Here is a 15986-nt window from a genome sequence, read left to right as displayed (position 1 = left end):
TTGTCTGAAAAACACAGAAGAGATGTAGCCTACGTGTCACCTTTTTCAGCCCTTCTGAGTTTGCAGGTATGATTTTAATATACTGTAACATTATTATAGTCATATGATTTTGTCCCCGCGTTTTAGAGTTAAGCTGTTGTCCTTAATGGCATTTCCCCCACTTGATCAGGGGTCTTGAACGTTTTTATAAATCATATTTTAATGTTACATACTGTATGTGACATACTGTATGTGGCACAGTAAATCTAGGATTAACTGTATCTGTGGGCTGATATCTTAGTGACTACCTTACCTATAGGCCAGTAAGCCTATCATCAGTGGGAATTTATATTTGCTAATAATATGTTGGAATTATGTTGAGGCATTTTATTTTCATTTTTTTTTAAAGACTCAAAAATGTACAATAATTTGGAGGCCCCCCTGCAATGACTCTGATGACCCCCTATTGAAGATCTCTGCCTTACATTACTTTTAGTTTTATACTTTAAGTAGTTTTGAAACCAGTACTTTTACACTTTTACTTAAGTAAAAAGCCTGAGTTGATACTTCAACTTCTACAAAAGTCTTTTCAAACCCTAGTATCTATACTTCTACTTGAGTAATGAATGTGAATACTTTTGACACCTCTGTTAAATATGCAGACAACTCCGTCATAGTGAGTCTGCTCCATAAAAATGATAGAGGCCATGGTCCCATAATTGAAGACTTTGTCCAGTGGTGCGAGGAGTCACACCTTCAATTGAACATATCCAAAACAAAGGATATGTACATTGATTTTGGAAAAACTCCAGGATATGAGGCTATAACTATAAATGGTCAACCAGTGGATCAAGTACAATCCTATAGATACCTAGGGACAATTATTGACGACAAATTAAATTTCCAGGAGAATTGTGTGGCTGTCTGTAATAAAGGACAACAGCGTCTATACTGTTTGAATTGTACCATTTTCATATAGACAAGACCATGATGACATTATTCTATCATGCTTTTATCGAAACTATTATGTCTTTCTCCCTAGTGGCGTGGTTTGGTTGTGTCTCAGTCAAGCACAAAAATCGCCTAAACCAAATTGTAAAATGGGCAAGTAAGCTGATTGGGGAGTCCCAGCTGCACCCCACATCCCTGTATGCTAAACAACTACAGCGGCTAGATATGGCTATCAAAGAGGATAGTCTACATCCTCTGAATAGGGAATTCCAGTATCTTCCCTCTGGACGGAGGCTAAAAGTTCTTGGTTGCAGAACTACAAGATTTAAAAATAGTTTTGTACCAGCATCAATCACTCTGTTAAACAAACGGTAAAATTATTTTTACAAAACACACAAGCACTTTGGTCTTGTCATGTACTGTTTTTTATTCCTCTTTTTTCTTCTTTTACGTTTTCATTACCTGTTTTATATGTTTTAATGTTTTGTGTGTTGTATGTTATGTTGTGGTCTACAAAGTTTTAAGGATGTCCTGCCTCTTAGACTGTAAAACTAGTTTACCTATGGGTACCAATAAAGTAACCTAACCTAACCTATAGAGCTCCCCCTACAGCTTCGGAATAGATATTTGGCAGCTCCTATGTTTACATGTGTCTGACTCCTCACTCGGTCAGTCTGCCGTTTCCTCTTTCTCTGTTCCTCCAACAATGCTTTCCTAACTTTCTGCTTCTTTTTTGCCGGCTCAGCCATAACGATAGTGTGAAAAAAATCCATCGCTACCTTGTTAGCCGGTTCCTGAATGAGCGTATGTGTGCAGTGCCATGAAGCAACTCGCTACATCGCGAGACCTGCTATCACGCGATACTTCCTGACGCTGCAAGGGTGTTTTTTCCGCTTACAGGCGCTAGGGGGGAGCGAGACGACCACCATTCAACCTGAAAAAAGTCATATAACCATTCCAGTTAAGGTAAATTAAGCTAAAAAAAACCCTGCATAGTTCCCCTTAAAAGTTAAGGCTAACGTTAGACACTGTCCTGCTCTTTATTGGATTATAGGTAACACATCGACATAATCATGACATGACACTGTCATAACTATGACAGGATGTCTTTGCCATGACATAATGTCATCCTGTTTAATGTCACATTGTCTTCTGGTAATGTCACTTTGATTAATGTCAAGTTGTCATAATCAAGACAACCCAAACAATGTCAATTTGTCATGACAAAAACCGAATGACACTTAATGACAGAAGTCATAAACGTTTGACTTGATTATAACGTATGACTTGTTTATAACGTTTATGACAAGTGTCATGTCATAGTTATTATATTGATACCTAAAGTGTTACCGGATTATCTCATCCTAAAAGCCTTCTTTCTTGTAACGTTAAAGAGAAAACGCATTGTTGAAATGAAAATACAAACAATAAAGCATAAATCTAACCTCTGTCTTATTTGTCCAAATATATATGCTAAGCAGCCAAATGGTTATGTTAGAATGGAACATACGTTTGATCTTACATGCTTCCTTCTTATACCTGTAATACTAGGACTAATTAGCTTGGCACGGCAATAAAAGAAGGTCTTTTAAGCATTATTTCATGTATGTAGCCAACAAGTGTATATCTAATCACTTTAACAGGGTTTTAAAACGAGTCACCAAAAGTCATCAAAAAGTCAGCAGAAGACAGCGTGTGCAACTCATGGAGCTAACGTTAGCTTTAACTGCTACAGCTGATCAATTCTGCCAGCGGCAGTTTGCCATTTCACCTTTGTCTGAAATCATGGTTTTGAAAAATTCCAAAAACGTTTCGGTGGTGAAGCGTAGCAACAGTTACTAAAGGTGGATTAACAATCAGTTCGATAAGTTTCATCACATTTTTTTGCCGTCACAGTGGTGCAAATGCAGCTACGATACTGTCAAGGTAATGCGTGGCGCTCTGCTTGAAGTGAAGTGCACCGTAGAAGTGTCAAATGATGTTGTCAAACGTCACATTATGTGCATTAAGTAAGAGAAGAGAGATCATCTTACTGCTAAATGGGGGGCTAGATGGAGCAGAAAAAATAATCGGGATCAGAGGGAAGGAGAAAGAGGAGAGAAAACATTTTTCCTTGTGCATTCATTTTGTAAACTCAGCCACATACAGTCCCCAACAGCTTGATTTGAGATTTTGGATTTGCATGCAGTTTCTTTCTGCATTAGAAAACCCCAATCAACTGTGGAGAGCACTGGAACTATGTCTGAAGGTTTAGAGTTACTTCATACACGTAGAAAACGGATTTTCACCCCATAAAGCTGTTTTAGAAAATGATGGAAAATGCACTAAGGCAGAGAAGTGGATGCAAAAAAGAAGCCGCCTTCGGAATAAGCGGTTTGGCTATGAGGTGATCCACTGACAGGAGAGAAGTCAATAGAAACCACTAATGGTCTACACCCAGTGTCCTGGCACAGCTGACAGGGCCTTTCATAACTGTCGACTCTCACTGTTTCTCATTTTGGCTCTGCCCATCTTCCCACTGTTTCTCAATCTCCCTCTCTTTCTCTCGCTTTGCACCAGTCTCTGCAAAATCCGCCAATCTGGTTTGAATTTCCCATTTTTCCTCACTGGCTTGCACATAAACTAGTATTATGTTTGACTAAAAGTTCCCTCAAGTATTTCCCAACTCACAAAAGAACATCTGTGTCATTTTTGAGGGGTAAATACTTAGAAAGGAACTGAATTAGGCACAGAAACCCTTGTCAACAGCAAATTAAACTAGGCTTTGAAAAGTTTGAAAAGATCTGGAAAATGTGTTTTGCGCTCAGCAGAAACGCTGACTTTGTCAATAAAAAGCCTCAACTCACGCCTGAATGAAAGGATACAATCTTATCTCAGACCTCTTTGGTGAGTCTTTTGGTTGCTCTGAAGCACTTCCCATCTGTGACCTGTGTAGAATTTGGCAAATGACTTGTCAAACAGATCAGACATCTTGACACAAAGTCAGTCAGAAACACGACATCTATCAGAGTTTCAGAAAAGGCACATAATAGAGTCCCGTTTCAGTGTCAGAACCATACGGCTGCCCACGTTGAATTTCTTTCCATACGGACACGCTGCTGCCCTCGGAGATATCGGGGGGGAGCTTTTGTTTGTGTTCATCGCTTTAATTTTTTTCAAATGCTGTGACTCCGCTGGCCAGATTTTAGCTGTGCTTTGGTCTGTGTGGCTTATTGAGATGGACTCTGCTCTCTGTAAACCCTTGGCCAGATCACAGCAGAGCAAAGCTTGTGTCATTACTTGGCTTAATTAGTGTGCAGGCAACGCGGAAAGAGATTAAGCGTTACTGATTACTGAAAGCTGTCCACCGTCCCTTGTGGGAAAGACCTTTCTGTTTCAGATGATTATGAGGATACAAAATCAATACCATCTTTTTAACTCAATCTTTTTGGGGAAACAATATGTCTTTGTCTGACATGAAATTCAAGTTGTTGCTCCTTCATTCAAATTTTGGCTTATTCACTCACTTACTCAATCAGTCTGCCCTGTGTCTTTCCCTTCCCCTGTGTAGGTGTGGGTGGTAACTTGGTGGCCATCCAGGCCAGTCGGATCTCTACCTACCTGCACTTCTGGAGCATCCCAGGGGTGCTGCCCTACAAGATGAGGCAGCACTGGCCCAATCCTTGCATCACCTTCTTCTCCTCAGGTAACACTGCCATGCTGAATGCATGCCATGGCCGCATATCTGAGATATCTGACTCCAATTATTCTAATTCCATCGTATTCATTGATAGGACTTATGGATACCAAAACTCAAGGATCAACTCTGAGACGATAGATTCAGGTTAAGAAAAGTTTACTGAGTCCAGCAGTTAAAGCGCAACTCTCGCCAAAATGCAACCTAGGGCGTTTTTGTGAATGTACCCGAGTCAAACTTTAGTTTAAAAACATAATTAGGATTTCAGTCAAATGCCCTGTTGAATGGAAGAGCTAGGGGCACTACTATGATTGCATCAAAATCAACATTTTTAAAACACTCAAAGTATCACCAGGGGCTCTACACATGAACTTGAGCATTGAGAACATTGTTTGTGTACACAGAGTTTCCTAAAAAGACAGGTTTTGAACAATTCACTTTAGCAGTTGGTTTTTCTGGTCGCCACCATCTTGTCAGTCAAAAAGTGTCGATCTCTGAATGCGAATGAACGGACTCCATAGGAGGAAATGTCATTCTTATGAGGCTCCTTTTTCAACTACAAGGTCAATATTGTTTTTCACTAGCGCCACAACAACAAATTATCCGTGCATTTATATGGAATATAATGGATAATTGATGCTTTAGGAGCTTTCCATCTTTACTCTCCTCCCTGTTACGTTGCATTCGGAGATGGTAGCGCATGGAAACACCAACAGCTAAAGTAAGTCGTTCAAAACCTTTCTTTTTAGTAAACTCTGTGTACACAAACAATGTTCTCAATGCTCGAGTTCATGTGTAGAGCTCCTGGTGATACTTGGAGCAAAGTTTCATGTTGTGTCAAGCCTTCTTAGTGTTTTATAAATGTTGTAAATTTTGATGCTATCATAGAAGTGCCCCTAGCACTCCCATTCAAAAGGCCATTTGACCGAAAAACGAAGATATGTTAAATTTTAAAAGTGGATTGGGTATATTCACAGAGTTACGCTTTAAGTTGTAATCACATATGTGGATTCACAAAAGACACTAAGTATCCCTAGCTACAGACAAAAGAGTCAGAGCTCAGGTTAGCAAAGTCTCTGTACTATTGTGAGTCCCGTTCTACAATATCCCTCAACCCCTTTTTCTTGATGGGGTGTAGTCCTCCTGTCTCAGGGCAGATTCTTCTGTTGCCACACACACACACACACACACACACGCTCACAGGTTTGGGTCCTCTGTCTGGTGCAACATTCTCTTCTTGTTCTTGTAACCTTTAAACAATTCACTTTTATGCCATATAAGGCCTAAACTATTTTTATGATTTAAGCTTAACCTTCTGTGCATCAGCCGGAGTCAATTTGACTGCACACAGCTTTTTTGCAACTAGCACATACACACACTCTTAATAAAATATTCCTACAATACATTAAATCTTAGGTATTTAACAAAAGTGCTTACCCAGGGTGCCTTACAATAAGAGTGACCGTAGAACACATTTAAATTCCTAGATAGCAGGTGTTAAAAGCAACCGACAGTAAGATGTTAACATTTTACTTTCTAAAGCAAATTTACAGACTTAAATTCATCAGGTGGCCAGAAAGACAGATAAATGTTGATCCATGTCTTGATGTGTAAATAGGTAAATAGGCAACAGTTTGCTAAAACATTAGCTAAAACAGCTATCTAAGTTCAAAATATGACAGAAATTGTGCTTTTGGCTTGCTCTGCTGCTAACCCTAACCAAAATATTAAAGAATGCACATTTAGATATTTGATTATATGAAAGTAGTTAGTTTGGAGAACACATACATTTGCAGTATCATGGTTTAATTATGCCTTGAAGATAGCATATAATAAATAGCAATATTAAATAGAATAATAATACAAGTTATTTGTGTAGCGCTTTAGTAGAATATCCTGAGGATATCCTTTGTTAAATAGGAGCTGGGCTGGCTCTTGACAGTGTAAATCACCTGAAAATTCAACGATCTTTGAACACCAAAACACAGCAGACAGGATTGAGGTAACAGCGAGGAATAGAACCGAGTACCCTGACTGCGAAGTGCACACTTCTCTGTGTCTCCCAGGAGTGAACTCCAAGTCAGCACGGGTGCTTCTGATGCTGGTTGTCCCCGGTCACCTGGTCTTCCTCTATGCCATCTCTCTGCTGCAGGGAGACGAGGTGCCTATCAGTGTAGCCTTCACAATCTGCTACCTGTGTGCTGCTCTGCTGCAGGTAAACTGATACAGTTTCTTTCTTTTCTTCTTTTTTTTTACTTTTTTTTTTTTTAACTGAACTATCAAGTCAACATGTACAGAGTATCATACATTGTACACTTTTTATAGATATGTATATATATTGTTTTAAATAATTAGCACAATACAGTTGAAGTTAATCATACAAAGAAGAAAAAAGAAAGCAAGAGAAAAAGGTGTGTGGCAAAGGAACAGTGGGGGTTATGTTACAGTAAATGGTCCATTCCACAGGGTGAAAAGAGGTGTGTAGTACAACAGAAATATGGTGTTTTTAAAAAAATTAAACCATGTAAACCTATTCTGGTACAACCTCTAAATCCAATTATGAAACTGAAAATGAGCACAATATGAGACACTTTAAAAAGTAGCTTCTCTGCTACTCCGTTGCATCCCTACTGTCCCTACTGAATGGTTTCTAATGAACTTGTTGACCCTGACATGACGCTCTCGTCATCAGAAGGTTAGACTTTGTACAGTCTGATAAAAAAAAAAGGGCTGCTGCCACCTGTTACCTAACTGTGAAATGAGCCATGCCAGGTGTTGGTGCTTCAGCAGCTCAGTGAGATGAAGATTTGTTCCAGGACAGAACCAAAAGTACACCGCACTCCTGCCCCGGTCGCCTTTCTGACCTCCTCAACATAACGTCATCTCTGCTGTGTACAAGTGTTTGTAAAAACCTGAGACACATTAAACATGCAGTGTTTTTTTTTTTTTTTCAGTATTGATAGTATTATTGCAGGAAATTAGAGGTTTTGTCCTTTGGTACTAAGTCAACGGCTGTCTGGCAGTCTCCATAATCTCATGCAGGTTCAAATAAATCTCAGATTTCATATTTGCCCGTGTCCAGAAAAGTTGAACGTCCTTCCTTCACTCGCAGCCTTTTTCAGCTCAGTTTTCTTCTCCCTCTAGGTGGCCATCCTCCTTTACTTTGCCGACCTCATCATCCGTGTGATGTGGAGACGGAGCCTGGACCCTGACAACTTCTCCATCCCCTACCTGACCGCCCTGGGGGACCTGCTGGGCACCGGCTTTCTGGCCCTCTGCTTCCGCTGCGTCTCACTGTTTCAGAGCCTCGGCCTCTGAATGTTTTACCCCTGAACTCTTAGCCAGCCACGGTCTCGCTGCACAATTTTTTTTACATTTTTTTTTACATTTACGCAAAGATGCTTTTAAATTGGACAATAAAGCATTTTCTGATGGTTATCACCGCGCCAGTTCGTACCGAGGAATCTGTCTGTGTCACTAATTCAAATCTCGACAATGACAGGGAGACGGCACAGGTGACACCCACCCATGTATACCCATCCATGTGCGTGAAGTCAATCTAATTATTTTCATTTGAGGGCAAAAGAATTTAAAGTATGTAGACGTTTTAGATATCCGTCCCGTCAGTATAATGATAATATTGTTTTGTAATCATTCCTCTATGTGTCTTTTAGTTTTCCTGCATTAACTAAACGTGAGTTTGGTGGCTCTGTGCTCGCCTCGTCTCTCAGCTTGTCTCTTTGGCTTCATCCGAGAAATATTTAGCAACTTCATAGCAGCGAGACTGACCAGTTGGTCTGTTTGTGGACATCTGTTTTAATGCGGATAGATCAAACAGACTGTCCAAGCTGTCCATGATTGGGTGGCCTGTACTATGCATTAATGCTAGAGGTTGATGTATGTTGTACACCAACTTGGAATTTTCATGGACGTACAGTATGTCCAACATATGTTATGTGGAATGATTTTAGATGAAAGGGACTGATTTAGTTTTCACGCAAATCAGGTCACATACCGTTAACACACAGGGGAATGTTTCTGTATATTGTACTTTATGAATCTTTTCTTAACATTTTCTGCAAATGTATTTTTTGAGCTATAGCGTAAAGCAGACATAATGGGGTAATTGGTATATTCATGGACAAAGGCAAATGGCATGGCTGCACAGTGGGAACAGTATGATTTTATGAAGTAGGTGTGGTGGGAGTTTTATTTCAGTCACGAGCAATGGAATCACCTCTGTTCAGACAGTGTCATGATTCCAAAGCACTGGAAACGTGTCTACGCCTCTCACTATTTGTATAGAAATCTCAGCATTCAAAAAACACACACACACACACACACACACACATTGCCACAACTCAATGTAAGAAAAACTCACAGCAGTGAATTGATGCAGGAGACTATAAGTATTTGTTTTCACTCGTCAGTTCAGGTTCATGTGTTGATCTACTGTAAAGCTGCAGAGGATCTTGGGTATTCCCTCACTACTTGATACTAACAGCCCCTTTAATGGAAGGTCCACAAAGCCTTACTGTTCAGTATGACGTTGTCAGAACTATAAAACCTCATCATTACAGCAGTGAATGCATATACATGAACATGTTACTCTGTTCAGACAGAAAGCAAACCCAATTTTGGCTATGTGTCATTCACACGAATTTCACCGCTGGATTCTAAATTCGGAACTCACCTTTAACTCCCGATTTTGCTTTATTTTACCTGCAGTCTCGCTCCTTATTCTTCTCATCTCTGTGCTTTTATGAAACAAATTCATGAAGCCCTGGAATGCGCTCATATTTTTTTAGTTAAGTTCATACATTTTCAACTCATGCAGACGTGTATCTATTAACTTTGTATTCAGTTGTCTAAAATTTGATTCACATTCTGTCTGAACACTTGTCATTCATTTAACATTTTAAGTTATACAACAAAAATGCATTATTTCATCTTACACGAGCACACAAACTATTACAATTAGTTTGGATAAAAACCTTAAACGGCAAAAGCCACAGTATGTAGAGATTATAATCTGAAGTACACTGTCCTCTCTCTATCGTTGCTATGTGAGCTTAATCTCAAAGATTTACTATTCTTAAAATAGCGTGTATAAATGCACTCATGAAGTCACATGCAACATTTTTGCAGTTTGCTGTTACTAGTAATACATATTTTAGAGACAAACATCGTAAACACTGAAATCTGAGGCATTTCTAAAAACAGTAATTGATACATAAGGTATTTCAGTGTTAATAGTGCTTTGCTAAAAGCTTTTATTGTGACACTGTCACACAGTACTTTCTACAATAGAAGGTAATGAAATATAGATACATATTATTTGAATCACAGTTTATTTCACTCAAGCTTACTGAAATCTATGTGTTAACTGTGATACTGTGAGTACTAGACCACAGCTAAGGTTGTGTTGTACCAGCACATACTGTACATGTGTCTTAATCAGTAGGGCTGGACGATATATCATACATCTTTATTATTATAAATTGTCACTGTTATTCATATTTATTGTGTTGTCTCACTTCTGATGTTTGTCTTTATTTAAGTCTGACCAGTGAAAGATTCTAGACTTATTGGTTGGTTTAATGTCTGGTTAGCTGTCATTGGTTTCGGTGTCCGGTGTAAGCCAGATCATTTCTTAAATTTTTGATCATGACTAAATTTAGGTTGGTTATAATAACAATAATTCAGTGTTTTGGGAAATACGTTTATTCACTTTATTGCCATAACTTAAATGAGAATATTGATAAAGAGCCGAAGTGAGAGGTTGGTATCAATCTTCTTATCTCATTTTTGGCAAGAACATTTACCAAAATGTTGGAACTATTTCCCTAAAATCTGTTGTTTATCGTCCAGCCCTATTAATTATTTAAAAGATTTGAATAGTAGTCTAAGGTTGCCTTGAAAACAAAGTTTATGTGTACTGTCTTGTGTAAAACCTCCTCACCCTTCACCATGTTGGTCAAAAAATTGTAGCTTTATTTAAATGTTGCAACAGTCTTTACTCTTTTGCTGTCTATTGGCACGACTTTGTACTGTACTTCAATGTTGACACTGCCACATTATGACTTATGGGGCTTTTAAAATGCCTTCATTTTCTAATCCTTTTGTGTTCACTGTCACCTGAGCTTCCATTTATGCTATGTCTTATGTGTGCATTAAGATGGTGTGGAAGTGTGGATTCGAAAATGTGACAAATGTTTGGTGAGTGTTTATGTGATTTTGTGGCTATGAACAGTTATATTTTAATAAAAACCAACAGTGTAATGATGTATCTGTGACGTTGGCACCATTACCTACTGTAAATGAACAAAAAAACCAATGATTTCTTACTTTGGTGCCATCAGGTGGAAGCATCAATAATGACACCAGCCAGGTTTCCTTCCCAATTTAGCACTAGTTTTTAACCAAAATTTTGGTAAATGTGTGAAGAAATTAGCCTGGAAATTTAGACCCAAGTCCGAAAGATAAAGGGTCTGGCCATGAGTAATGAAAATGGCCCAACTCGAGGGGCGGTACCAAGCATGCATTTGAAAATATCACTGCACGCAATTGGATAACGCTATGACCAATGTTAACTGACTGATTCCGGACTTCAACGTCGCAGCGCTGTCGTCCTCTGTTTAGCTCGCCTCTGGCCCGCCTATATCAGATACACCGATATGATTGGTGCAAGCTCGGCTCCAAGGGCATGGGTAATGAGCATCATTACTCATGGCCAGAGTGACTCACTGAGCAAATTCAAATTGTGTTCTTGCAAGAACTCTAGATTTCCAGGGTATGAAGAAATGCTAACATAAATACATTTAATTTACTATACTACTAAACCATACTATAACATAGTATAGTATGTCATTAAAAATGGCATAGTATAGCATGTCATATAAAAGTCATATGTCATTAAATAGTCATAGTATAGTATAGTACGTCATCAAAAATGTCTTGGTATAGTATGTCATGAAAATGTCATAGTATAGTATGTCATCAAAAATAAAGTATATAAAGTAAAAAACAATGTCCTAGTATAGTATGAAGACATAAAAAGTCATAGTATAGTACAGACAAACACTCTGCTTGCAACAGACATACTTTTTAAATTACTCATGTTATAAATGTTATAAAAAAGTCAGTATAGTATGCCATCAAAAAGTCATAGTGTGGTATGTCATAAAAAAGTTGTGTATAGCATGTCATGAAAAATGTTGTATATTAAGCCATTAAAAGTCATAGTATAGTATGAAGACAAAAAAAGTAATAGTATATGTCATAAAAAAGGTCAGTATATAGCAGGAAGACAAAAAATGTCATAGTATATCATAAAAAGTAATAGTATAGTATGTCATGAAAAAGTCATACGTCAAACAATATGTCATTAAACAGTCATGGTATAGTATAGTATGTCATCAAAAATGCCATTGTATAGTATCCCATCAAAAATGTCTTGGTATAGTATGTCATAAAAATGTCATAGTATAGTATGTCATGGAAAGTTATAGTATAGTATAGTAGTATGTAATCAAAAATATAATTGTAAAGTATAAAACAATGTCCTAGTATAGTATGAAGACATAAAAAGTCATAGTATAGTATGTTATAAAAATGTATGTCAAAAATGTCGTATGTCAAAAAAAATGATAACAAAGTCATTTTACTACATACTACAATAAAGGAACATGGTATAGTATGTTGAAAAAGGGATAAAAAAGTAATGGTTTAGTATGTCGAAAAAAAGTAATAAAAAATCCATAGTGTAGTATGTCGAAAAAAGTAATAAAAAAGTAATAGTATAGTATGTCGATAAAACGTCATGAAAAGGACTAACCTGGACTGGGAATCAAAGCTGGGTCAAAGTCTACAGTAACTACTTGCCTGTTAGAGCAGTGCAAACCACCGAGCCACTGTGACACCAAAGAGTTTATGTTCCATCCATCCATCTTCGTCCGCTTATCCTGGGTCAGGTTGCTTTCAGCAGCTCCAGCAGAGGACCCCAAACTTCCCTTTCCTGAGCCACATTAACCAACTCCGACTGGGGGATTCCGAGGCGTTCCCAGGCCAGGTTGGAGCTATAATCCCTCCACCTAGTCCTGGGTCTTCCCCGAGGACTCCAGCTCCAAGCTGGATGTGCCTGAAACACCTCCCTAGGGAGGCGCCCAAAGGATGCCCAAACCACCTCAACTGGCTCCTTTCGACGCAAAGGAGCAGCGGCTCTACTCCGAGCACCTCATGGATGACTGAGCTTCTCACCCTATCTCTAAGGGAGACGCCAGCCACCCTCCTGAGGAAACCCATTTTGGCCGCTTGTACCCTGGTATAGTTTTTCAGAAAAAAAGAGTGATGACAAAGTCAAAAACAATTATAAAAAGTCATAGTATAGTATGTTGAAAAAAATTATAAAAAATAAGTCACGGTATAGTATGTCGAAAAAAAGTCATAAAAAGTCATAGTATGGTATGTTGAAAAAAAAGTCATAGGTCAAGTGTCTTTGCTAGTTTAAGACCGACGCAGTTGTCAATTTCTCATCCAGCGTCCCTGTCGTTTAAATGGCAAATGCACCTGCGCCCATCTTTGCGCCCATGGGCGTGCTGGTCTTACAGGGAGGTGTGTTCAGGTGCATTCTTGGTGTATTGCTATCTAGAGGCAGCAGGAAGTGATCGTGCCATTGACCAACAAACACCTGGTCTAAAGTCAATAGCGCTGCATTTCATTGTTATTTTAACAGCAAATTTGTAAAATGCACCTAGGCTTATGCACAGTGCACGCACACTATGCCTGTTACACACACAGGGAAGCCCAGCAGCACACAAACATGCAAAAGATTACAAATAAAAATATTACGTTGCAAATCCGCCATCATAATAGCTATGCGCCAAGGTACAAATGCGCCTGTCCTTTAAAGAGAATGGGAGATGACATTCTGATTGGTTTATTGCATTTTATGCCAAAAACACACCTATGAATGAATGAAGGCCCGGCACACAGACCCTTTTTTCTGCCGTCAAACTAGCAAAAGTTGATTTGGAAACGCCTTAAACGCACCGGCGCCATGCGCTTCATGCCATGCGCTTAGATCGTTAAAATAGAGGTCATAGTATAGTATGTCGAAAAAAGTCATCAAAAAGTAATAGTATAGTATGTTGCAAAAAGTCATAAAAAAGTCATTGTATAGTATGTCGAAAAAAGTCATCAAAAAGTAATAGTATTGTATGTCAAAAAAAAGTTATAGTATTGTATGTCGAAAAAAAATTATTACAAAAAGAGATAGTATAGTATGTCGAAAAAAGTCATAAAAAAGTCATAGTATAGTATCTTGAAAAGAGTCATACTATAGTATCTTGAAAAAAGTGATAGTTTAGTATGTCGAAAAAAGTCATAGTATAGTATGCTGAATAAAGTCATTGTATAGTATGTTGAAAAAAATCATAAAAAAGTCATAGTATAGTATGTCAAAAAAAGTCATGACATAGTTTGAATGCTAAAAAAGTTGTAGTATAGTAAAGTGCCAACCCGCACCAGAAATTGAACCTGGGTCAGAATCTGCAGTGAGTACTTGCCTGTTGGAGTGCAAACCACCATGCTACTATGGCACCAAAGAAATGTTGTTGAAAACAGTGATAGCATTGTATATCGAAAAAAGTCATAGTATAGTATGTCCATCCATCCATCCATCTTCGTCCGCTTATCTGGTGTCGGGTCGCGGGGGGAGCAGCATAGTGTAGTATGTCAAATTTTTTAAATTAAAAAGTCATGGCATAGTATGTATGTCAACAAAAGTGATGAAAAAGTTGTGGTGTAGTATGTTGAAAAAAGTCTTAAAAAGTTTTAGTATAGTATGTCGAAAAAAATCACAAAAATTCATAGTATAGTATCTTGAAATAAGTCATAGTATAGTATGTCGAAAAAAAGTCATATTATAGTGTGTCGAAAAAATTCTTAGTATAGTATGTCGAATAAAGTCATGGTAAAGTATGTCGAAAAAAGTCATAAAAAGTCTTAGTATAGTATGTTGAAAAAAGTCATAGTATAGTATGTCGAAAAAAATGCTAAAAAAAGTCATAGTATAGTATGTCGAAAAAAGTCATGACATAGTTTGTTGGAAAAAAAATGCTAAAAAAGTTGTAGTATAGTAAAGTGCCAATCCACACCAGGAATTGAACCTGGGTCAGACTCTGCAGTGAGTATTTGTCTGTTGAAATGCAAACCACCATACCACTGTTGCACCGAAGAAAGTTTGTTGAAAACAGTAATAGCATGGTATATAAAAAAAAAAGTCATAGTATAGCATATCGAAAAAAATGTTTAGCTCGCCTCTGGCCCGCCTATATCGGATACACCAATATGATTGGTGCAGCTCGGCTCCAAGGGCATGGGTAATGAGCATAGTATAGTATATCGAAAGAATTTATCAAACGTCATCGTATAGTATGTCAACAAAAGTAATTATAAATAGTAAATAGTATAGTATATCATAAATAGTCATAGTCTGCAGTGAGTACTTGCCTGTTGGAGTGCAAACCACCATGCCACTATGGCACCAAAGAAATGTTGTTGAAAACAGTGATAGCATTGTATATCGAAAAAAGTCATAGTATAGTATGTCAAATTTTTTAAATTAAAAAGTCATGGTATAATATGTCAACAAAAGTTATAAAAAAGTCAGAGCATCAAATTTAAAAAAGTCATAGTATAGTATGTGGAAAAAAGTTATAGTATTGTATGTCGAAAAAAATTATTACAAAAACTCATAGTATAGTATGTCGAAAAAAAACATAGTATAGTATGTCGAAAAAAGTTATAAAAAAGTTATAGTATAGTATCTTGAAAAAAGTCATAGTATAGTATGTTGAAAAAAGTTATAAAAAAGTTATAGTATAGTAAAAAGTCCTAGTATAGTATGGTGAAATAAATCATAGTATGTTGAAAAAAGTCATAAAAAAGTCGTGGTATAGTATGTTGAAAAAAGTAATAAAAAGTCTTAGTATAGTATGTCGAACAAAGTTATTACAAAAAGAAACAGTATAGTATGTAGAAAAATGTTATAAAAAAAGTCCTAGTATAGTATCTTGAAAAAGTCCTAGTATAGTATGTCAAAAATAGTCCTACCATAGTATATTGAAAAAAGTGATAACAAAGTCATAGTATAGTATGTTGAAAAAAGTTATAAAAAAATCATAGTATAGTAGTCGAAAGAATTTATTAAAAAGTCATGGTATAATATGTCAACAAAAGTTATAAAAAAGTCAGAGCATCAAATTTAAAAAAGTCATAGTATAGTATGTGGAAAAAAGTTATAGTATTGTATGTCGAAAAAAATTATTACAAAAACTCATAGTATAGTATGTCGAAAAAAAACATAGTATAGTATGTC

The 15986-nt window shown here is 37.4% G+C and overlaps 1 protein-coding gene across 4 annotated transcripts in view; it reads left to right on the top strand.

Annotated features, from left to right (window-relative positions):
• Positions 1 to 10888, top strand: part of LOC114558784 (solute carrier family 41 member 1) — a 39926-nt gene extending 29038 nt beyond the window's left edge. For all 4 annotated transcript variants that reach the window (XM_028583016.1, XM_028583017.1, XM_028583019.1 and 1 more), the window contains 3 exons: positions 4481 to 4615; positions 6673 to 6821; positions 7751 to 10888. In XM_028583016.1, the coding sequence (XP_028438817.1) occupies positions 4481 to 4615; positions 6673 to 6821; positions 7751 to 7924 (458 nt within the window). In that variant the 3' untranslated portion in view covers positions 7925 to 10888. The remainder of the gene's footprint in view (positions 1 to 4480; positions 4616 to 6672; positions 6822 to 7750) is intronic.
• The last annotated feature ends 5098 nt before the right edge of the window (positions 10889 to 15986 follow it).

This window comes from Perca flavescens, chromosome 7 (assembly GCF_004354835.1).
Source record: "Perca flavescens isolate YP-PL-M2 chromosome 7, PFLA_1.0, whole genome shotgun sequence".
NCBI lineage: Eukaryota > Metazoa > Chordata > Actinopteri > Perciformes > Percidae > Perca > Perca flavescens.
This window is presented reverse-complemented; position numbering and strand designations above follow the sequence as displayed.